The sequence below is a fragment of the Nymphalis io genome, chromosome 4 (assembly GCF_905147045.1).
Source record: "Nymphalis io chromosome 4, ilAglIoxx1.1, whole genome shotgun sequence".
NCBI classification, from domain to species: Eukaryota; Metazoa; Arthropoda; class Insecta; order Lepidoptera; family Nymphalidae; genus Nymphalis; species Nymphalis io.
In genome coordinates this window covers 8279473-8304562 of record NC_065891.1, presented here as the reverse complement: position 1 = coordinate 8304562, position 25090 = coordinate 8279473, and the positions used below count along the sequence as shown (strand labels likewise).

The 25090-nt window shown below is 30.6% G+C and overlaps 2 protein-coding genes across 2 annotated transcripts in view; one reads left to right on the top strand and one right to left on the bottom strand.

The window, feature by feature from the left end:
- The window catches only part of LOC126768180 (uncharacterized), a 276661-nt gene that overhangs the window by 236592 nt on the left and 14979 nt on the right, over positions 1-25090 (top strand). The gene's annotated exons all lie outside the window — the stretch shown is intronic.
- On the bottom strand, positions 1635-3469 carry LOC126781908 (uncharacterized). Its single transcript, XM_050507029.1, has one exon. The coding sequence runs from the start codon at positions 3411-3413 to the stop codon at positions 1635-1637; it is 1779 nt and encodes a 592-aa protein (XP_050362986.1). The 5' UTR covers positions 3414-3469.

The window sequence follows — 25090 nt, the reverse complement described above, 5'->3', positions numbered from 1 at the left end:
TAATATCGTAGGTAGTTCCATAAAACCATGAGCAGATCCAAAATGTAAGCACATTAAGTTATCGTTCAAATTATCTCGATGTGTGTTACAATATTTATTTGTTTCTCACTCGGACGGGGTTTCGGTGATTGTGGGCAGAGTGTTCTCTCCCAATTAGGTGGTTATTGACGTTTTACTGTTATCAACTAAATCTTCGAAAGATGCACCATATTCTTAGTCTTGTCCCAAAATAATATAATTTAAAGAATAAAATAAATACCTACGCATTTGTGGATTCTGTATTAATTATTCAATTAAGGATTGTTTTTCATACATTAAATTAAATATTTGAAATAAAAAGTCAAACCATAAAGATTTTTTACAAAATTCAATTATTTTTGTTGTAATAAATATTATATATCTTTAAGGAATAAATAACAATCATGTTTTTTTTTTTATTATTTATAGTATAAAAAATGTAATAGAATGGTTTTTTTATTAAAATTAATAAAGGAGGTTGTCATACTACACATATGGCAACATTTAAACTAAGTCTAAAGTCGATATTTATCCCTAAAAGGGAAGCTGTTAATAGAGTCATTCAACGTTACCGGCCGAATTATCTACAAAGAGAGAAGTCGGTCCGTATCGGTCGGAAATATAAATTTATTTGGTGGTTGTCGCTGCGACACGGGCGCCCGCGCCTCTATCTCACCGCGTAATCTTGAACATTGGCGTTAAAGAATTTAAATTATACGTCGATACAAATGAACAGGCGACTCCGACATATTTATTGCTTTAATCCAAATTATATCGACTAGTTTTTTCGGTTTTCGAGAAATTGTCGCCTGATTTGTTCTATTATATTGATATTGATATGTGACTGTTAGCACACAATCGTTCGATATAAATGACGATTTAGAGATGATATAAAAGTTTTTAAGCATTTATACGCCGTTCAAACATGACAAAACTTTAAAATGTAAATATTTTAAATTTGTAATTATAATGAAGACAATATAGAATGACTTTATTGCTTATCACCTACTAAAAGATTTATCATGTCAGTATTATAAATTCCATTACCAATATTTCACTTTGCCAGGTACTAATTAAGTGTTGCGGCCAATTCGAGCATGCGCATTGATTGGACCCGCCTGAAGACATCATAAGTCTTTATATTATAATTCACAACAATACTGTTGCAGTCTATTACAGATCTAATTGAACCGAAAAAATTATCAAATAATTTGTTTTTAAAACACAGCTTAATTAAATTACTATCGCAACAAGAAAAATTAAGAAATCCTAATAAAGAAAATAATTTTTTAGTAAAATTAACATTTTTCTGTTATTAAAGAGAGTGGATTTTTATAGATAAGATCTATTTTTAGCCTACTATTAAATTGCCATTAACAGTCATTATTATTAAAGGACGATTGAATTTGAATTGAAATGTAATAAACATAAGAAATATCTATTTTAATGTCAACCTTGAATGAAGCAATCGAAGCCATTAGGCCTCCGGCTGAAATATGTATTCATTTAGGGTAGCGTCCTCAGTTATTTAATATGTTAAATTAATTATTATGGAATAAAAAAAATAAAATTTATTTGGAATATAATAATATAATACTAACATTTTGTTATTTACCTTAACAAGTAAGTTTCATTCGTAAATTTCGTTTTTCTTCGAGAATTTTTTTCAATTCATTTATTTCGTTTGAAGAGGACATATCTACGATTTTGTTTTGATTTTTCTTTTGTTTTCTTATATTTCTTCGTTCAGACATATAGTTTGTAATATTTTTTTTTGTTTCTTCTAAGTCGTTATTTAAGGTTAGTTTTTGGTCTTGAATTTTTTTTCTCTTTTTATCGAGCTCTTCCTTAAGCTCAATCTTAGTAAAATTTAGTCTTTCTTGAAGTTCTGCAATTGACATCTCACATAGCAAACCTAGACCTGAAGATTCTGTAAAATCAATTATTTTAGGAACTTTAGCTTTTTTGGCAATCATTGTTAATATCTTTAATTCCCTTATCATTTTAATTTTTCGATCCAATTCTTCTTGTTTTTCTCGTTCAGCCTTTGATATTATGTTTTCAGATTCTTTTTTTATTTGGTTAGCAATTTCCTTCTTTTTAGCAATATTAAGATTCTTTGCATGTAGCATATCAAGTTCTATTAGTGACAACTTTTCTACTTGCTTGCGATTTTTATTCATTTCATTTCTTTTCCAATTTTCAATTTCTTCTTCCCATAATCGTTTTTCTTTTAAAAAAATATCATATTTTTTTTTATTTTCGTCATAAAGCTTCTTTTTCGCTATCAAAGCATCTTCATAAGATATTTTACCAAGCAGATGTTTTTTTTCAATGTCTAATAATCTTTCTCTCTCTTTTTCTTGACGATCGTATTCCTCAAGCTCCTCAATTTTAGTAGTATTTCGACAATTTATCATTAAATCTTCTAGCCATTGAAGTTCTTCCTTTTCTGTTAGTTGTATTCTCTTATTAATTCTTTTTAATGTGGTCGTGGTTTCCTTTACGGGAGGTGGCGTGGAACTTATATTGGCTTTCGGTGGTAATTTAGGGAAATTGTTCTCATATTCATTTTTTATTTCATCTTTGATTTCAGATAGTTTTTTATAGTAATTCTCAGATTTTTGACTACAATAATGATTATTGTTTGCCTTTACTGTCTGCAATAAGTGTACAGCTTTTTGTGTATTAATATCATGCAATTGTTTTAATTTTTGATCTATAACACTTTTGGTAAGCATTTTTGATCCTTTGCATATAGAATTAGGTGGAGTTGGTGATGATTTTTTTAAAGAATGTGAAAAAGTCGTTTTTATCTTTCTATTTAAAACTCTGGGAGACACTGGTGTTGTAGGTGGTTTTATTTTTTTATTGTACATTTTTGTAACATACCTATTATAATTATTTATCATTTCTTTCATGTATGGTTGCCATGAATGTAAAGGTGTATTTATCTTTTCAGTTATAAAATTTGTATCGTAATCGGATTGTGCTATATGTGATATAAATGCAAGAATGTCATCGTTACTTAACAAAGTTGGAAAGGTCTTTAGGAGTGGCTTACTTAAATTAAATAAACATTTATAAAGATTTGACATATCTTTAGGACTAATTTGAAAAAGGATAGCATCAAATATAATAATAAAATAGTCTTGATCCTCTTCAGACAGTTCCTTTAATATATGAGACTTTACTTCTTTATGAAAATGACTATGTTTTTGAATTCGCAAAAAAGTTTCTACGATCCAGGTGATTGTAGTGTTCTCCATAGTTTCAGGACACTTTTCAATATACATCTGCATGTACTCACAGGGAGATATTTCATTAAATGTTCCGTAGTCATTGATAATGTTCTTCAACATATTGGTATGTTTTGATGTGTAATAATAAACCATAGTAAATCAATTTACTAATGATTAAACAGTAAAATAAGTTAAAATTGACATAGTATGCGTTGAGGGTGAGGTATTTTTAAAAACAAATAATTTTTGACGTTTGACAATGTAACATGTTTCAGTGTTATAGCCAGTGATATGGATTATGATTGATTTAAAGATGTATATGAAGTCATGTTATATAATTATCTATATACTTACATACTTTTTTATATTGTAAGTAATAATAGTCGTGGAAACATAAATTAAAAAAAACTTGTATCGAAATAAATAATATAGGTAAAAATATTTGTTAATTTTGGAGAAGATATATTTTTTTTTAAATAAACAGCTTAAACTGTAAAGGCTTAATAGAAATATGTGAGTGCTTTGTACTTACTACGTTCTGAAATATACAGTGGTAATAAACGCTAAAGACCTAATTGATTAATCGTGAATGACATTATTATTAATTCAAAGAACAGCAACAAAACGAAAAAAAGTTACTTTTAAGGCTGCTTACACACAATTAAAATGACACCGTATGTACACCGCTTCTGTTAAGAGTTAAGAGCCAGACAATTCTTTTTAGTATTATGTTTTGCTTTACATATTTTTTACACAAAATTTTGATTAAATTAGCGATTGAATTTTTACAGAACCATTGCATTAGTAAATTAACATTATAACAATCACATACCATTAATGCTGAAAGCTATAGCTTCAGCTCGGCCATTTTAAACGGCATTTGTGGCGTTTGTTTTGAGAATGTAAGCTGCCTTTAGCCGGTTTTTATGATCTGTACTCAAAACGTATAACAATTTGTTAGTTTAACTAACTATCGTCAACTGGTCAAGTAATGGTTAAAGAGCTATTACGTTTTCCAATATTTTAACAAAAGTCAAAGTTTACCATTGGCTATTTGGTTTTTTGGAGGATTTCAAGAAATCTGAAGAAATCTCCAGAACATCGTTGCATGGTGCTTGTGACATAGAAACGCAATTAAAGCAATATTTGCTCAAGAGACATCATGGCTTGATTTCTAAAACGCGAGAAATAATTTGAGGTTAGATGGTGCTGTTGTGAACATGGCTTGCTAATTAAAGATACAATCATTGAAACCTTTAATCGGTACATTATCTACCTTGTGGAAGAAATTTTTAGAAAGGTTCCAATTTGACCGACTAACTACATAACTGTTTCCTTGGACAACCGATACCGTTGGCAAACGTCTACACTATCCCAGGTGTCCAAAGGTGGGTTACGTAGCTTAAAACAATTCAGCCTTCTCATTAACACGTGTTCCATCCGTAACAATATCGTCGTCTGATGAATTTTCCGACATATTATCATAATATCGTACTATGTATAAATTCATTATAAATAATACACCACTATCCACTCATCAGATATTCTACCGCAAAAAAGCAATACAGTAAACTCTCCAATGTTGAGTGGTTAATTTTTAAAATTAATAGTTAAATATATGACCATTGGTAATACTAACTATTGATCAAAAGTATATTTTGCTAAAATCTAACAATTCGTTACTATTTTTAACTATTAGTTGAGTTGACTACTGATCAAAAAATCGGGCCTTAGAGTTAGAGTCCAAGGTGAATAGATATTACTGTCAATCTGACTTATGGAAAACCTAGTGTCATATATCATCATATTCACCATTCATCATCACTATTATTTGCATGTAATTGATTGATATAATATATTGATATACAAAATTACTAGATTAGAAGAATGGACACGATCATAGTAAAACGATTTTCACAACTAAAGAGAATTATCGGAGCTAATAATAAAGAACTCATTTCGTACCTCACTCAGAAAATGTTGAAAGACGATTATTTTTAAGCTCTTTTTTATAAGACGGATGGACAAATGGACCAACTGATGGTAAGTGGTCACCACCGCCCATGGACATTGGTGCCATAAGACATATTCTTTAACCATCTAACTAAAAAATCTACTTCGCTAATGCGCAATAAGCAACTTAGTACTGAGTATTGCTAATATTTTATGAGAGGGTGGTATCTACCCAGACGGGCTTGCATAAGGCTTACCACCAAGTCTAGGTAAGTAGGCTTCAAACTGAAACAGTTTTTGTACATACATTCAAAGAAACCCTGGCACCCTAAGCTAGGAAGACCCGTGTCTTAGGGGAAATAATATATTAATATCAATATCGCATATTATGAAAATAAAATCACATATTTCAAAATAACCTTGTATTCTGTCAACGCACAAGTTTTATCTCTTTACTTATCAATCATTAAGTAGCTTAAATTACCTTCACAGTAATACTTCATACAAAACGTAATCAAATCATAAATGAAACTTTAATATATAATAAGTATGTTCTACTGACATATGTACTTATTCTTAAGTCGAAGATGTCTTCAACATAACCTTTATAACGTAAGTTGTATGTATTCAAGATAGATCCCATGAATCACTCAACAGTACGGTCAATCTTCATATGAGGTTCCTGTCTAGTCAACTACTGTCAGAAGTATTTAATTAGGTAGCTGGTCTGTTTTCGCCGAGCCTGTCATTAATCAATCACTTCGACGCAAAGCTATTTATTCGACAGATCGACACCTCAAGCAGGAACGCTCCGTGAACGAAATGCAAGTCACAGAAGACCTCTTAAAATATATAATAATCGTGTTAAAGACAACCATAAAGGCCATATTCGATTAGAAGGAATTTTAAACAGGTTCCTGTCTTGTTATCTCCACGCTATTGTCGGTGAGTTACGTGTCATGTCCGATCTGTGCGTTTTCATTCTCTTTATAATTACTCTCGCATCGTTTTGTCGGTAACTACTGATGGGCGCATTGTGCCCGTGTATTATACGTGGAGCCACAAGGACCAAGTCTTAACCTTTTGTTGAAGTCATTTCATATAAAAGATTTTGCACTCGTTATCAAATGTAACGTTAAATATTGACTGACACAGCGTTGTTATTAAGTGATCTGTATTGTGTTGTAGCAAATATTAACAGTCGTTAAGACAGAAGTTTCGAATTAGTTTTATAAGAAATCCATAATTTGGATTATTAAAAAAAAACAACGCTGACAAAAAGAACCTTATTAAAATACTGTGATTAGGATAAAAATGTAGAACTATCATAATCTGATATTATATACTTCACCAATAAATAGGTTTTAAAACAGTCAAACTAATAACATAAAGGTTTCAAGTAGATTATAACAATAAAAAACTCTATGAACATGATTTGTAAAAGAAAAAACTAAATACTTTTTTCTTCACTCTAACGATTAGGTATTATGTAAGTGTCATTCTTCACTAGCTATGAGAACTCAGTGGCTTATTGATTCTGTCAAAATCAATTCAACTTTGAACACAAATCAATTTGAACACAATATTAGCTGTCAGGGCTTGTCAAATTACCGTCCTTAATTAACGACACGGCTCTTCTTTCTCACGTCTAATAAATATCTAATTTAATATGAATATATTTCATCCTTTGTCAGCGCTTTTCTTTGTACTTGTACCTTGTAATTAGAATGAAGAATAAGACAGTTTGTAATAGTAGTATTAAATCTTGAATGTAATTAAAATTATTAATTTGTCATCAATACTATATCTAAAAAAGTTAAGCGATTGGATTGTTAACTCTTTTCATGCTGATTTTAGCTAAAAAAATTTACGTATAAATTACAAAGCTTTGCGCGTTTATTTTTTCCTGGGCTAAACAGCATCTAGAATATATTATTTATGATTATATTATATTATTGTGAGTTTTTACTTATCTATTTAAGGCAGAAAGATCTATTAAATTCATATAAACAGTAAATATATTTTAATAATAATTTTTTTATGCACATTTTGTTATTAGTCAATATGCAAGCTTTGAACTGTTGATTCGCAATTATGTAATGTGCTGCAGTTCAGTTGCACAGACACCTTTATTCTCTCAAATCCTTACTCCTTTTACCAGCAGTTTTTTTTTTCTTTTTTTTTACATTATTAATTTTTATTATTTTAGTCAAATTTAAAATATTCCCTCCCGATTCCCACCCGACGCAAAGCTGCCCATAATGCAGGCCGCATTTCTGCGCTGTATGGCAATGGACAACCTTTGTGCCAAGTGGGACCCGGAGCGACTGTCAAATTCCCTCTCTCTAAGGCGACAGCCAATTTCCCTTATTAAAGTAAGGGCATCCGACCCCCAACATCCCGATGTCTCGAACGCTAGTGAGAGGCCAGGTGAGAGGCCGCGAAGGTATTGACACAGGTAGCATCCCATATCAAACTTCTTCCCCTTTGCCATGGGACCAGTGTCAAACCATCTGGTCTCTTGCCATCGGAAATTTTAATTTAAATTAATTAATCACTTTACTCGTCTGATATATAAGAACCCGATTATATTATAATGGGATATTATGGTGTCCGTTTAAAACGAGCACAAACTGACAAGTGTTTTATTATAGAAACTATGTGATTTGTATCTCAATATAGATCATACGTGATTTTTTTAAAATAAATAATTTGAATTATACAATGAAAATATTTTAAGGCATAATATTCCAAGGCAAGCAATACGGAATCCGTGTCAGTTTTTATATAAATCATTAAAATCAGAGGATATAATATATGAACGATGAATACCATACACGTTCGATTAAGGAAACAATTAGCAAGCTGAAATATAAATTACACAGTTCCTTTTGCGCGATAATGTTGTTAAGTAAAAGTTTCTATAAAGCTTATAAAAAATTTAGACCGCTGTGATGTACCTATTGCTTTTATTTAACATTATGCCTAGCGATGTACTTCTAAAGATTGAAATTAAAATGTTATGTTGCATTTGCCTTTTTAATTTTATATTCTTAAATCACGTATCTATGTAGACAAAAAATATTTTCAATAAACTATCCATTAGAGTGACTATGACTTTGGAATGAAAGTAAATGAAGCGTATTTTCCTCATCATTTAAGCATATAATACAATTAAAAGAGCAATAAGAATAATACAATAATAAATTAAAAAATAATTAATAAATAATGTATATATATTTTTTTAATCTGGTATCGAATATATCAAAATGAATTAATAATAATAAAATAAAACCATTTATTAGGTTATATTATTTTCAAACTAGATTATTTTGTTTTTTTTTTGTAAGTGTATTTTTCCATTTTTAATGTTAACAAAGAAGCGAGTAGTAGTGTGTTACTAAAGTACAATATAATTATAGTAATTTAAGTTTAGATTGATTATAATATAAGTTTAAATTAATTATATGCTACTTTTAGTAGAGTAAAAATAGTAAACGGTGTAACAATTTATAATTTAGATCATTTAAATTACTTAAAAATCAAACATAATAATCCGCCTGCACCTACTGTGCTAATGGAACGAAAAGAGTGCGCCATCAACGCTATATATTAAGTAAAAAACTCGCACTAGGCACACTAATATCTGAAAGAGTCTATCCCCACTAATTAAGGTGCCAAGACATTATCTGTTATTAAATAAATACGTACCAAAAAATTCAGTCTTTGAAATTAAATCATTTGTTATATGTAATAAAATTGAAATTAGTGACCCCACTAAAAACATTTTCATGTAAAGTAACGCCAAGACGAGTACATATTGCCTGCACTGTAAAAAGTTGTCAGATCTTATGAAGAGTCAAGGTACTAGCTGTAATTCTCGTCATAGCTTAAACCTATACCTTAGGCAAAATGTGTAGCTTTGCCGTGTCGTAAGAGTCGAACTCGAAATATCATTTCAAGACAATAAACTTTATAAGTCTACAAACGTTTCAATTACAATGATATTATATATGAAATAAGATTGATTGATTACTTGTTTATTTTGTTCATGACCTTGAACATGAGATTATGAATAATGAAATTAATATTTTACATTTTATACTCGCACAAGAGACGCTAAATACATTTCGATCATATCTCATCGTATTGTCATAATAAAAAATCCTTGTTTCGTTTGAACTATGCGGGAAATAAAAATTAAAATAATTAACACTTTATTAGATGTGAACTTAAAATAGCTTAACGTAGCTTTTGTTTAAAACTATAAATATTTTATCTTTCTTGTTTTAATTTTTAACAATAAAAGGCTGCTTTATGCTTATTAACATTAAAGTTTTAATTATAAATATTAAAACAGTTTTTTTTTTTCAATGGAGCCATTATTTTGTCCGTAAATGCGAAACGTTGGATTCTGGTTTGAGCTTGGAACTTAAGTGGAATTAACGGATACTTATTAAGAGGCCACCTAAGGAGAGGTTCCATCAATCTCTGAACAGCTACAACAGACTTTAGCAAAGAATTATGAGCCTTTATACATGCTCGCTACTATGTAGAGAGTTATTGCCTCAATTTAATGACGACGGAGTGATTAGACGGTGCCTTTCCGCGGCTCTTTATATATCTTTATTATCTGTATATTCGTAAGTACGTAGTTACTCTTAGATTGTAAACAGCTTAATATGTGTTAAGTTTGCCGGGTTATAGTAATGTAATGTGGAAGCTGAAGCATGTACGTTGGTACGTAAAGTGGTAAACGCTGTAACATATTTGTTTACTAGTTTTTACATTCCGCTTTGTTTGTCCGTGAGCTTTGAATAGTTAGCTGTATAATTGTCAGTTACCGGCGACAACTTCGCTAATTTTCTTTTAATTTTATCATTAATACTCGCACAAAATTATATCCGTTTTTGTTGAAGTTAATTACAAGAACTTGTCACCAACATGTACCTATTGACCATATAAAAGTTTTAAATTTTCCTTGAGTTGAAACGCAGTTATAAGCTAGAATAGTTTGAAACGTGTCTGTCAATCATGGCTTTCTATAGAAGCGTTAGGAAACAGAACTGTTAGAGTTTTCTAACAGTTACGACATTAGTCACCAAGTATAAAATAATTTAAATGCGACAACATTGCCTTAAAGCTGTAGTAACAAAGTGAATACAATCACAATGATTTTACAAAGACACCGCGAGCTTAATACAATTCAACCTAAAAATATCCTAAGGTATGAGTATTATTAATGCTGTATATTTTTTCGTATCATTTTTGATATTAAATTTTTTTTTATATAATATGACATTAAAGAAAAAACAGTGAACAATATATCGGAGTTCGTTCCCATAAATTCCAATAGCATCAATGTTTCGCTATTAGCATCAAACAGTATCCAATTTGATGCAGCGCTCTCTGTAGATATAAAGTTGATTACCACAAATGTTATTTATTTGTTTAGTAATTTATATAAGGTTAGTTACTGTTTTATTGGCCGTATTAAATCAAGCCCCAATAAGGCAGCCATTCATGTTTATTTTTACGAAGTTTCTGCTCGGTATGCCCAATAAATTATCAACTTGGTCACTTTTATCACGGGCCCATGGTAACATTTATCGGACGTTAATAGATGTATGGATTGACTCGTAGCAGACTTTATATCTTTTTCAATTTTTATAATCGCTATAAATATAATAAGTTTTATGAAATGATACGACTTTATTTTATTTTAGAAATAAAAGGTATTATATGTATGTATTATATATATTATATGATATTTTCCTCGTTATAGTGATCTACTTTGTAGTTAGTATGTATTTAGTTGATAAAAATATTTCTTAGCATGGGTCATTTAAAACTGAAATTTACAAATTATATCTAAGCAAAACAACCACGGTTTACTAAAATATAAGTAAAGTAAAGGTTTTTATAATTATTTATACTGTTTTTTATCAGAACTGGTCAAGTTATTCCTAGAAACTAGAAACTAGAGTAAATTAATTACGCAAGAGTGTGAAAGAAATCATAGCAATGCATATTTTTGCATACGCGGCTTATAGGCATCGTATTTTATTGGCCTCTAATGTATAGCACATTCGTGATGTCGATAATCGTTGAATACTGTCGGTGTCTTCAGCGCACATGGCATTTGTCCCGCATTGCGTGTCAACCTGTCCTCAAACTACGAATACAATAAGCACTTGTTAGGTGACGTGCTGATACTTCAACTGCAACAACGCCATTAAGACTAAGTAGATAAAGTAAATTTGGAGATTGTATATATAAGAAGATTAAGTAAATTTCAAGTTGTGATGCCGCTATTTAAAATTAAATGGCGCGTGTTCCTGTTGTTGTTAAAAATTTGTTCATTTTATTTTATACGTTATTACGTATATACGTATATAAGTTATTTTATACGTACTAGATTAATCGATCTATAAGTTTATTTTATAATAAATAAATAGCTATTTTTTCAATATCGTCATGTCCACATTATGTCTGTCCAATGCACAAAGTGGTCCGTCTCGCTCGGTTTTATTGATTGACAAACGCAGATTTCGATTAAATTCTCGCGACTCGGCCCAGGCATTAGCTGTACATGGATTCTAGAATGATATTTCTTATAAAACTATATATTTGTTTTCATTTGCATCGATACGTATCAATTAATGTGTTCAATAAATCTCTGCTCATAAGCCTAATGAAGGCTCGCCATATCTGATTTTTATTTCTATATAAGTTCATATAAAGTTTTATTTATGTTTAATGATAAAATGTTAACTACGTAAAGCTTTACTGAGAATCGTTATAGCTGCGTTACACAAATAGTTTTAATTTACTTAAAGATAAGATCTTTTAAGCGATCAGCATAGTCACAGGGGAGAATAATTTTATTTTCTGTGCATGTTACAGCTCATTAATTAGTATAGAATTTATTATCAGGTTGCAACGCTAATAAGATGAATTAGAATATGGTTGTCGGCCGCCTAGCGGGGAATAAATCTCATCGTAAGTTTTTATTAGGGCCCAAAAAATCTCTGATCATGACGAACCATTCATGTGTAATTGGGTTCAGCGGCTTCACATAAAATATGAGTTCGTGGCCTGAGAAGATTTTATAGAGAACATAAATACTTTATTGTGTTTTTGTCCGTATCTCTTCATACTAATGCGTGTTCGTAACTCCGTTTTTAACTAGACTAGGATTACTTTAAGATTTTTATCACCAAAGTTCTTTCTAAATTTTATGATACAAACATTTTAGTCTGTAAATAAATCACAAATTAATGTTTAAAAGTAAAAAATAGAATATATATCATCTTAGTTATATACTTTTTAAGCTATGAAAGAAACAATAGACTTCATATGGCCACTTTAACCAATGCAAAAATCGTGTTATTCGGTTAAGTCTTAATAATAAGTATATTTCGTAATGTCTTCACGGAACCCGCTTTGAAATAACGTTTTTAAGAAAATATACCATTGGAAAGTTGTAACGCTTCTGTTGTTATATAAAGCATAACTACAATTTAGGACGAAGACAAAGGTGCGAGACACAGAGGCAAGTAATATTGCCATTCAAAATTTTCCGAGCGAGTTCCACTTCAGGTGAGGCTCATTTAAGCATAAAATTACATTGTCTTCCCGACATTGTCGAGTGGCAATGAACTGCACTTTGACATAAAATCACCGTGGACGATATAAATCTATTTCATTGCCTTAATAAAGGTGATTGAGGTATTCGATAGGAGAGGCATCATTCTCTATTCCTATCTTTAAACTTGCAGTCGTTAACATCTTTATGTTTAGCGAGAACATATTAAAAAGACCATTCTCGTGCTCCAGCGGATCGAATATAACAGAAAAAAGAAATTAAAGAAGTTAAGAGTTGAGTACGTGCTAAAATTCTCCTGAAGGTGCATGTTAGCTCATTTTAAATTTGACACTAACAATCGCTAACGAGGTGAAAATAATTATGTAAACGATACATTAAAAACTTCCTTTACATAACTCTTTATTGTGTTCCGTACCTTTGTCAATCAGAACCAGTTTAGTCTACATTTTGTGGTTGAAATAATAACCCTCGTTAGCTTTAACAAAGAACTGGGAGATATGTAAATTCGTGAAAGGGCTGCGCACAAAAAATCCAGGCTCATACGAACAACAGGTGTGTTCCTGATTTCTAATAGTGGTATTCGTACTGTAATTATTCATCAGTATCCGATATTAAGGGCACTTTTTACATAACTTTCATAAAATTGAAAGTTATGAGGCAAAAAGATGATCTTTTTTAAAAATAAAAGTAACAATATACAAAGTTTTTTATTTACTTTCGTATCTTTTGTGAACACGTGGTATTGTTAAGATATTTGATTTGGTTAAAAGTTATAATCAAATGAGTATAATTTAATGATTACGGTTTTCCGAAACATATTTTACATTTATTATATAAAACAATCGTTATAATGTTAATTCATTCAAATTTCAACCGTGTTCAGTCATCAGTATCGAACTAATTAATCTTTTCGCACACCTCACACTCGTTGTTCGTAAGCGTTCTTTGAAACAAAAAAAAAATAGCATTTCTAGGTAATGATATTTTTACTGCCGATTTTCGAAACCCAACTTGGAAGCTTAGTGGCCCCTTCGTTCGTATATGGTTGCAGACATTGCACATGTAAGTACATTTTATATTTTTTATAATGTTAAGCTTTTCGTTCTATTTACTTGATCATTAGTTTTCCTCAAGTTATGTTGTCATAATTCTGTATATCAACAATATATGTTTGACTTGATTATATTATTCTCAATTTCTAAAAGTAATAAAAGGTAATAATTCTGGATGTCAAAATGCTTTCTATAAAATAGGTAACAATTTGATGGCAGCTTTTGTAAATATTATAACTGTAATTATATTTCACAGCATATTTTTCATTTTTGAGATGCATCATTGAATTAATTTACATATACATATAATATTTGTATACATTTTTTATGCTCGGCCTTGTTTTATTTTATTTTATTTAGTATTGGAAATTCCGATAAAGAATACGAAAATAATTAAGTAACAAAAACTATGACAGATAAACATATGAAAGACGCCACAATAGTCTGAACTATATATTCGAAATTCGATGTTAGAAAAGGGAAGTATATTAATTTTAGAGAGGTAACGCGCAAGATTAATTATAAGTTCGAAAACAATCTGTTCAAATCAGATTGCCAATCAAATTTTGTTAAACCGACATCAAAGATAATTCAAATATAATATCAGTTTTAGTTAACCTACAAGAACATTAATAATATTTTAACGCATGTAATCCTCCGAACATCAGTATAGTGTAATACGCGTAAATATCAACAATGTTTATCTTGAGCTCCTGAGATGCGCGGCGTGGGCGCAGTCCTCACGTTAGATTTACGACACTACGATGCTCCTCACTACTTTGCGCCTGCGCCGTGGAGCTCGAAAGAGTTATGCCTTATTACACTTTTATTGCCTTTATTACAACAAGTAACTTCCCTAAACAACCTTATTAGATTACATAGATATCGTGCGCCTTTTATCAGAATAGCGTGGGCTTGACGGCTTGTATTTATTAAGTTCGAACTTAGATTTCGAAAGTAAATGAAAATTAAAATGAGAACAAAATTTTTTTTTAACATTTATTACTAGTCAAATAATACATACAAGTATATATCCGCGATCATTTACAGGGATATTCACATTGGGTACACGCAATTGAGCTGCCGCTAAGCAGGTGTTAATTTGTTATTAAAAATTTATTACTCTTTATCAGAATTTTTATCTGACAAAATAGACGTATTATGTGTAACTTATACATATTTGTTTTTTTTAAAGTCCCGCTATTAACGCTCTTGCCGTTTCTTCTTGGTAGAATCCATATTTCGAACCAAATCGATCGATTCGGAAGTACTCGAAAAAGTCAATTTGAATAAAAAATATTTTAAATTAATCCTATAATATATAGATACCTAAAGATGAACTTTTTCGACTTTATTGAAAGCGTTCCGGGGTTAAAAGATATTTAATAAGATTATATAGATTAAATTTATTGACATCATAATTCCAGGTTTTTTTACAATGTATCCGGATAACTTCAAGTGACACATATTTTATACATGTGCCTATAATATTGCAAAAAATATTATTCGAAAAAATAACTTCTTTTAAGATTAGCACGATAATGGCTGTAAAATTATATTTTTTACAAATAACCTATTCTTTGAAATTGTATACCTATAAATATTCTAGGTATAACAAAATATGTTGTACGAGAATACAATAAATTATTATATATTTTTGCTAGTTTTGCGTGTTAACAGAGATGATGATCACGTGTTCGGTATTAAAAAGTATATCCTGCTATCAAACTAAACTTGCCTCAAAGGTTTAACTATGAATGCGTAACAGACAGATATACAGAGTACTTTATTATAATATTACATTACTATTTAATTTCAACTATATATAAAATTTTAAAGTGTGACGTGAGTAAAACAATAGCTTGAAACGAACCTGCACCTTTCAAATCACTGGAATTGTGGTTACCGCTGAGCTATTGAGGTTTCAAAATAAATCTAGTCCTTCGTAAAATATTAGACGTGTCGCTGATTACCGAGTATTGTGTGCGGATTGCGTACAGCGGTAGCCTTCGCAAGCGCTTTATTCACCGACGTTAGCGCTGTAAGCCGATTGCGAGTTTTATGCGAGCCACATAATACTATCACCCAGGGTATGATTTATTTCAATGCAGCAATTACACTACTTGTACGTGCACGAATACGGATTACTTTTGTTACTTTTTTATTGCTTTGTTATTTTAAGTTCATCCATGTACTTTTAACTCGTATTTAAAAATATATATTAAAATAATATATAACAACGACTGCCTTATATGCCTGGCATCAATTGCAATGCCTCTTTAAATTTGTTTGACTATAAAAATAAAACTATTATCCAATACGACTTGCGTTAATTATTATTTGTGCTGAAACGTTACATACCAAGTGACATGCCAATCGGAACTCTTTAGACGTTGATTTCCTGCAGCGCCATCTAGTAGCGAGTTACAACAAAGTGGATCCATAAAAAAAAACCATATATTTACCAATTTTCGTGGTAATCAGTTAAACAGTGTCGAAATCTATTAAGCTCAAATATAATATATATTAACATCCATTTTTTTATAAGGTTACTAATACTGATATTGAAAGTAATTGGAATAATTATTATAGAAATATACACTTACCGTATTATGTTATTATTACAAACACTCATTGCGAATGTTTTTTCATTAACGACGAATGAAACAAAAGCTTTAGTATTCTTCATAACTATTTAATAGGATTGTTGTATATATAAAATAATTAGCTTGCTATCGTAATGCTTATTCATGTGTTATACTTACATAAATAACTGTACGAATACAATTAGTCCCGGCTGATTGATATAAAACTAAAAATCTAATATCAATAATAAATAAATAAGAGATAAGTTTACGTGACAGATGACCTTTGGCTAACAATTGGCAAAGGGTGCGGTGTGCGGTCGCGTTGACGAGCGACGATTGATGGATGGATGATTACGTCTTCATCCCGCTAAGTCCCTGTTGCGAGCGTCCCGGCCGCGACGAATGTGCTTCTGCGACACATAGCACGCTTCATTGTCTTTAATACTTGATATGCGGGACGAAAATTTAATATCAACTAAATTTATAAAATGGTGATAAATTATTTTGACGTTTATCAATATATTATCAAATTGATAAGCATTTCATAACAAATTAAAAAAAAAAAAATCTACGAAGAGGACGTAGGTTAGATCGTGACATTAGATGTTGTATTTATTCTTGTCACGAGTTTAACGCTGATGAAAATAGGATTGCCATCAAGTGATATCACTAATACATTATTAATTAATGATTACTATTTTACGACGATTTGAAAAAGGTGGCAGGTACGGAATGGATACGGACTGCCCAATATCGGGATTGTTGGCGTTTATGAGTGAGGCTTTCGTCCAGCAGTGGACGTCGATAAGATGAAAAAAAATACTAATAAGTCTAATACTTAATTAATTTAGTTTTACTTTTATTTATCAAGTAACGGTCAACATGACGTATTATCATGGATGGAAACCATAATCTTCCCAAGCCTTCTCAATAGATAAATATCGTAACTGAAATCGGCGTTAATTAGAAATACTATGACCACTCACCGTTGACTAAGTACGTAGAAATAAAGTTTTTTTTTCTTAATTCTAATGTTTTTAAAAATAAAAAGTTCAAAGATATAAATTTAAAGTATCAAGATCGCTTGATCATCAAGTACGACCTACTACCTGTGTCATTCACCGTGTTGTTACAGGTCGCTTCGTTCGACACAAAAAAAAACTCCTTTCAAATGTAAATTGGCCTAAACCGACAAAGCAAATTGTCACAAATAAACACTGATACATTTAGTTTTTTTGTGAAAGTCCATAAAAACTCAGGCGCATCGGTAAAGGGTCAGACTGAACCAATCAATCTAAGATAAAAATTTCTTTTATTGATTTTTTGCCTTCAGTTTTTTTTTCAACTGTCCCTTGCTTTGTGACTTTGAACTTTGATTGTTATCCGTGAGAATTCTGATCGTATACAAGATATTTCCTGCCTGATATCTGTCAGGCAACGGATCATTTAATAGGTACCATATTTTATTTTACCAAAAATCTACACTTAAAATAACCCTTATAATTATTCGCCCTAAATACAGGTAAATATTTTTCTGCTCTAAAATATTTTATGTAATTTAAATTAAGCATTAACAAATGTTCGTTTTGTTTGCAAAAATCCTATACGTAATATTCCAATCCCCCTTACCTATTTCATGGGAAATTTATATGACATGAATGTTTTTTTTTTATTTCCGTAATAAAAAAATAAGATATAACATTTATCGGCCATATCCAGAATGTCAAAGAATAATATTTTTTAAATAGACAATTAAACAGATTAAACAGCTTTAATTTTCTGTATTTAGTTTGTTTATTTCCAAATTGTGTTTCTTTTATACATTTTTAATTATTTTTTATTCAATAATAATGTCAGACTGTCAAATGGATGACTTGATGGTCACATGGCCCATAGACATTCGCGATTAAGAAATATTAACATTCCTTGTATCACCAATGCGCCACCGACCTTGGGAATTCAGATAGTCCCTCGTATCTTTAGTTACCTATACTGGATCACTCACCCTTCAAGCCAGAACATAACAATACACTAATAATTTCACCAACTGAAATTATTTTTTGATTATGCAGAAAATAAATTTATTTGGTTAAAATGTACCTAAACTACAAAATACATAATAACTGATAAGTAGAGATATAGTTAAGATGAAGAATTTAAATATGGAAATCAATCTATCCATGTTATATTTTATTACAATAAAAAGACAAAAGATTGGAATACGTTAATCTAAATATTGATTTAACCCTATCAGCGACGGAAGCAGGTGTCCTGCGCACGCGCCTCCCAGTCGAAATCAATGAGCGTTTCCTAACTATGAAATTAAATGATAATCACTATTTTTCATATTTGGATAAGGAGTTTTATAAGTGCATTTTTACTACGATGTCAGATGATCACAACATTTCAAATATTCATGATTATTATTTTAATATTTTATTTTTATTATAATATAATACTTCGTTTTTAATACACGATTTAGTATTATATCATATAATAATTTGTTACAAATATCATGATAATTTTATATAAATAAAAATCTGTTTTTGTAATCTAGATAAATATGCACTCTGTGTATGTGTGTTGTAAAAAAATTTTTTTTAAATGTCGTTTATTGTTTGACACAAATACTGTAATTACGAAAATTACCTAATTACGAATAAGTTCCAAGATTTTTTCTTAGTAAGACACCTTTGCGTAGGAAAGATAATTAATGTTATAAATGCGAAAGGGTGTTTGTTAATTTATTTATGTTCACGTCTTAACTACTAAACCGATCATTATGAAATTTTGCATACACGTTGTCAAGGGTACAGAAAAGGATAGGTTGCCTACAACCTGCCTGTCATGTAGACGATGCTGCTTGCGGAATCTAGTTATTAATAATTTTAAATTTTTAACAAATAAACTGTTGGCGATGTCTGTATTTTATTCGTCGTTAGTCATTTTAACGGTTTGCCGCCAGCGAGGGTTAAACGTCACGCTGCTCTGATGTTACGGATAGATACTAGCTAAGGGCTTTTTTGGGGCAGATGCGTAAGACATAATTTGACGGTATCAAAACATTTGGTTTCTTTGGAAATTTGTATCGCAACGTGTTAAGTCAATGAGTTAATTAATAAGAACCCTGAAGATTAATTTCTAATAGGAGTTAAGAAAAGTTTTATTTAAAGTTGGGGACCTAAATGAATGATTTAACGATTGACATTTTAACATGGTCTCCGAGACGCGCCGAGTGCTATAGTACATGTTAATTAGAGGTAAAATGTATGATTATGTAAATTATAGTACTTATTTAAGTATAAGTATTACTTAATTATTTTTAGGTGTAGCGGTTTTTCTATATAATTTCGTAGTTTTAACCTATATAACCTGCTTTAGTGACAATCTTAAATTTGTTGTCTAAACATAAAGAGGCAAAAACAAAACAGTTTAATAGGTTTATCTCCTTTTTTTTGTTTGGTAGCTGTTGACAAGCTATCATTAAAAATAAGCGTAGATAAAAAATCGAAAGTTCTCGCAAGTTCTTCTACTCCACATTCCGAACTAGTGATAATGCTAAAGGATTCGAAGGTACTTGCTAAATCTATTTAAATAATTTGATTTGAATGTTTTTTAGAAATCCCTCCAACAATAATCCGTAAATGCGTTAAACGCCAATATTATGCCTACAAGCCTTTAACAAATCGAACACAATTTAGCAGCTCCGTTACAAAAGCCGCGATAAAGTCAAAATCCCTATCATACCTCAAATCTTAAAATAATGGGGTAATTTATCAGAGCAAACATTTTGCATATGAAATCCCGTATTCAGCCGAGGGCGACTGTTGACTCTTGAACATACGCCCGTCTAGCCATTACTCTGTGATAAAGACTAATGCGCCTATGATACGACATTTGAATAGCAATTATCTGCACTAATATGATTCAGAGAGAAACATATTTGTTATATCGTGTAATAATAATAACCGTTTTAATTACAATATTGTTTTATCATTGATAAATAATATAGTCCGGTTTAAATAGACTTGTTTCAATTAATTGTATTCGAATGGAGCTGATAATTAGTACAAGTATTAACAATAATATTATAAATAAAATATCAAAAATCCACACCAAAGTCGATAAGTATCAGTTTATTGCTTTTTTTCGAATATATTTATTTAGTAGGGATCTTCAATAAAGAATACACACCTTCGTGTACATTACATCGTGGAATAATGATTTAACACATGTTTGCTATTCCATTATAGGAGACCACATTAAGCACATAAAATAATAACTAAACAGAATTCAAAAAATAAAAAGAAATGTTACATAGTGATACTCAATAAATGAACATAGAAACTACAAAAAGGTAAACAAATTGTTAAATTAATCATGCAAGTAAAGCGTAACTCAGGTATTGAGCTTCTTGGACAAGCAAATTGTATTACAGCTTAAAAATAAAATATACTAGTTAATTTTGATAGTTGGTTCAGAACATCACTTTATTGTTGTTAAAGAATTAAAAATAATAAAAACAGTTTTTTGATCCTCCTAAACAGTTGTCATTTCTAAGATACGCTTAATTAGAATTAAGGCGTCGCAAGGCTATTAACGCTATGTCGTTTCTTGTAATCCAGACTGTTATAATGAAAATACTTCAAGCGAGTTCAAACGAGGCGTGAAGAGGCATCTTGCGGGCCGGCAAGGCGAAGGCGGCTAGTGCAGAACGTTTTTCCCGGCTGTACTGGCCGTCGTCGCGTTTGGACTCTACTACCACTTACCATCAGGTGGAGTAGAGTCATTTGCCCTCCTGGCGAATAAAAAAAAAGGGAAAATTGGAGATCATGTGTCATCATCAACTATCTATGTGTGATCGAAATAGTTTAATTTAATTTAACTATGTAAATATTTTTTAAAATACGTTATTCTTTGTTTTTGTCGTTTCGACGTAAATTATAAGTTAATTTCAGGCTTCAGCTTTATGTCTCTCTTTTTGTTTCATGTTAGGTCTGGACTATGGTCATTACAATTTCTGAAAGATCATCCGCGCTATGAATTGGACATTTAATTTGTATGTTTTGAATTTTTAAAATAAATTGTGACAATAATTAATTTTTTACACGACTTCTCAATAAAGGTGTGTAATGTTTCCAGGTTTCACGAATGTATGTATGCGAATAATTCCTGATTCCACCATTACTTTTAATTAGGCATTTAAAAGGCAGATTTGGATGTATGGGAAACGTAAGAATTGTTACATCACCCGGAGAGGAACAGGCTATAAATTAATTAAACGTTCAGTCAGGGCAGTTGTTTTCTTATTTATTTTAATTTGTGTGTTTTTTTTATTAAAGGCATATGTGTCAATTTTGATAACTGTTGATTACTACTACTTATACCATTAATGAGAAGCGAATAAGTATTTTTATTCATTTATTTATCAGCATTTATTACATTACAGTAAGTAAAAAGCCGAAATGACCCAGTGGTAAGAACGCGTGAATCTTAACCGATCGTAGGTTCAAACCCGGGCAAGCACTACTGAATTTTCATGTGCTTAATTTGTATTACGTAGTAAATTATAATTCATCTTGTTCTTGACGGTGAAGGTAAATATCGTGAGGAAACCTGCATGTGTCTAATTTCACTGAAATTCTGCCACATGTGTATTGCACATGCGGGTTGGTGGAATAAACTCCAAACCTTCTCCTCAAAAGGAAAGAGAAGGCCTTAGCCCAGCAGTCGGACATTTACAGGCTGTTACTGTATTACAGTAAGTATATCGGATTAAAGAAACTTTGTTTCTATAAATAACGATATTATTATAATATTCAACTATATGAGAACATTAAATAAATAATTAGGTACAATAATTGCCTAGCGGCGTAACAAAGTAACATTTATAAAACATATTAGAAAAATAAAATAAACGAAGAGGGTAGGTATCTGTGAATACTTTGCATTTTTGTCGATAGATTGGTCTTATACGTAATTATCATAATAAAACAATCAAAGTAATATCTTAATAGTAAAAAGTAGGAATAATATTTTAAGTAATAAGTGACTTTTATCTAGTGATAGAGCACTAGGTACTAATGTATGCATTACGTATTTATGAATTACTAGTTTAAGCCCGCGGCTTTGCCCACGTGTAAGGGGGAAGGGTACCATGTGTCCTTTCGGTACAAAGGACAAATACAGATTGTATGTATAATTTCAGGATGTTCAATTGAGTAATTAAGAAGTGAGAGCGTAATAAACAATAAACTCAATGTCGAATTTATAATATATATAAGGATATAAGGTTTACGGTACATATAAAGTTAGATTTCATCAATATTTTATTTTATACAAGACTAGTTTCCGGCCGCGCCTCTATGTCCTTTTTTGTACTCCTGACAACGTGTTTTGCAAAATTTCATGATGATCGGTTGAGTAGTTAAAACGTGAAAGCGTAACAAACAAACAAATAAACAAACTCATTTTTACATTTACAATATTAGAGCGAACTGCTATTATTATAATTTTATTTTCATGTTTGAGAAACAAGCATTTGTCTTAGTTTCCATGGGATTTCAAGTCTTGTGCCCAAACAATTGTTAGGTATACACAATACGTATACGTATATTTAAAATACATATAAATTTAAGATTTGGTATGTCATAAAGTAATTATGGGACGAAATATTTTAACAGCCGGTAGCCATTGCGACTTCGTATGTTTATTAAAAATTAAAGAGTGTTACCCGTGATATTATTTTAAATAATATGATACTAACAAATATTATATTATTAGGTTATGTGGAAACAATTTAAGCGCTGTTTCTATATACTGTGCGGCGTACTGTTGTACTAAAATCGTTTAATTTAAATTGTCAGTGACATCTATGTTTTTCGCCTTGAACTACTTTAACTTGAATTCTGTGCTATTTTAGGCTTGTTGTAACCACGAATAATCCAATATTAGCTTTTTCCAGTAGTTTAGCATTTACATAGATGTCGCTTTTTATGAATTGTCGTTCTGACATCTATCGGTGAAGCGCAGAATTAAAATGACCCTGTTGTTACCTTTGAAGTGTGAGTAAGTTTTGGAATACTATTGATAGATGGCGTTGATAATACTCTTATTGTATGTCCTTCCACTAAATGTCTATTTATATATTCATTAAGCAGAAACTTACATAAAGCAACAATAAAGTCATAATATAAAACTTGACCTTGGCAACATAAAGTTTTACAATGCTTTTGAAATAATAAGTACCTAACCGCCTTCATTTTAAGAGACGCAGCTTTTAATTTAATCTTAACTATAAAGCTAAAAAGTATCTTTAATATTCAATTAGCAATTTACGAAAACATATCACTTATGTATCAATGTTATGAGTTTTAAATTCCTTGTCAGTCTTAAATGACTATCGCCTTGGTAAAAATCCGAGCACGCACATCTGTTATATTCGTCAATCCGTAGTGAAATTGTATATTTCAAATCTTCTTATAAAGGCTTACGCCTAACGGTGAGATATTTACGGGGTAATTCTTTTTTAACTAACGCATTTCAAAGAGTCTCCATAATTACGAAAATAATCCGATAGGATCGCAAAAAAACGACCAAAAAAACGCAGCCATAGAAATACTCGGGAATCGAAAGGGAAGGGAAGTTTATAAGTAGTAGTAAAAATAAGAATTATCATTTTATCTAAACATTGTTCATTTTGAACAATAATAAGTCTATGATTACCTACTTACTTACAAGTCCATTGCAAAACTAAGCTGTATCGCCTACGTTACTTGAAAAATAGAATTTTTAAACTTCGTAAGTGTGTGTGTGTATATGTGTGTGTATCAAAAGTATGCAGCGAATACGGAATTACTCTAAAAAGCGTCATATGGTAGTTTTGTAAAGTCAACCGTGTGACGTTCATTGGACTGTTGACGTATTCAGAATATTAAACATTTTGCATTTAATAATTCCTAGATAGAATTTAATTAATCAAATGTGAAATGTCAATGCTGCACATATTATATAGACAAATTAAATATACAGAGACGGCAATACCTATATTTATAGGTCGTATAATAGGGACAGGTACGCTTTACCGTGTAAGGGCTTTGTGCAGACCCGTCTAGGATTGTACCAACTACCAACCAATTAGTCATTCTACCGCTAAACATCTATAGGTATTATACATGGCTTCGTTCGGGTTCGAAAGTTGTGCTAGTTAAATTACAGGCATCCTTGTGTCTTTTAAATGAACAATAAAATTTTAGTAAAAGTTTAAACAAAATTGACAATTAAAAACCCTTTGGCGCATGTTTACTTAGTTTTTAGTAGAAATGAAATAGATAGAGAATACACCGAAGTTAATATATCTTAAACGACAGTAGTTCCATTTAAAACTAACGCTATATAAAAGTATACCAGGATATTAATTATTTCTATATAATCCGTTGTTACATTACGTTGTAATTTAAATTATCGTTATTGTACGAGTAAAAAAACAATGTAAATGGACCTTATATGGATCTTTGGATGGATGTTCTAAAATGAATTCTAAAGTTTCGATTCCATTAATTGATTGTCTATCTTAGTGCATTCATCTTAGGTTAATTAATAACATTGATTTAGTCGTGAAATATAACT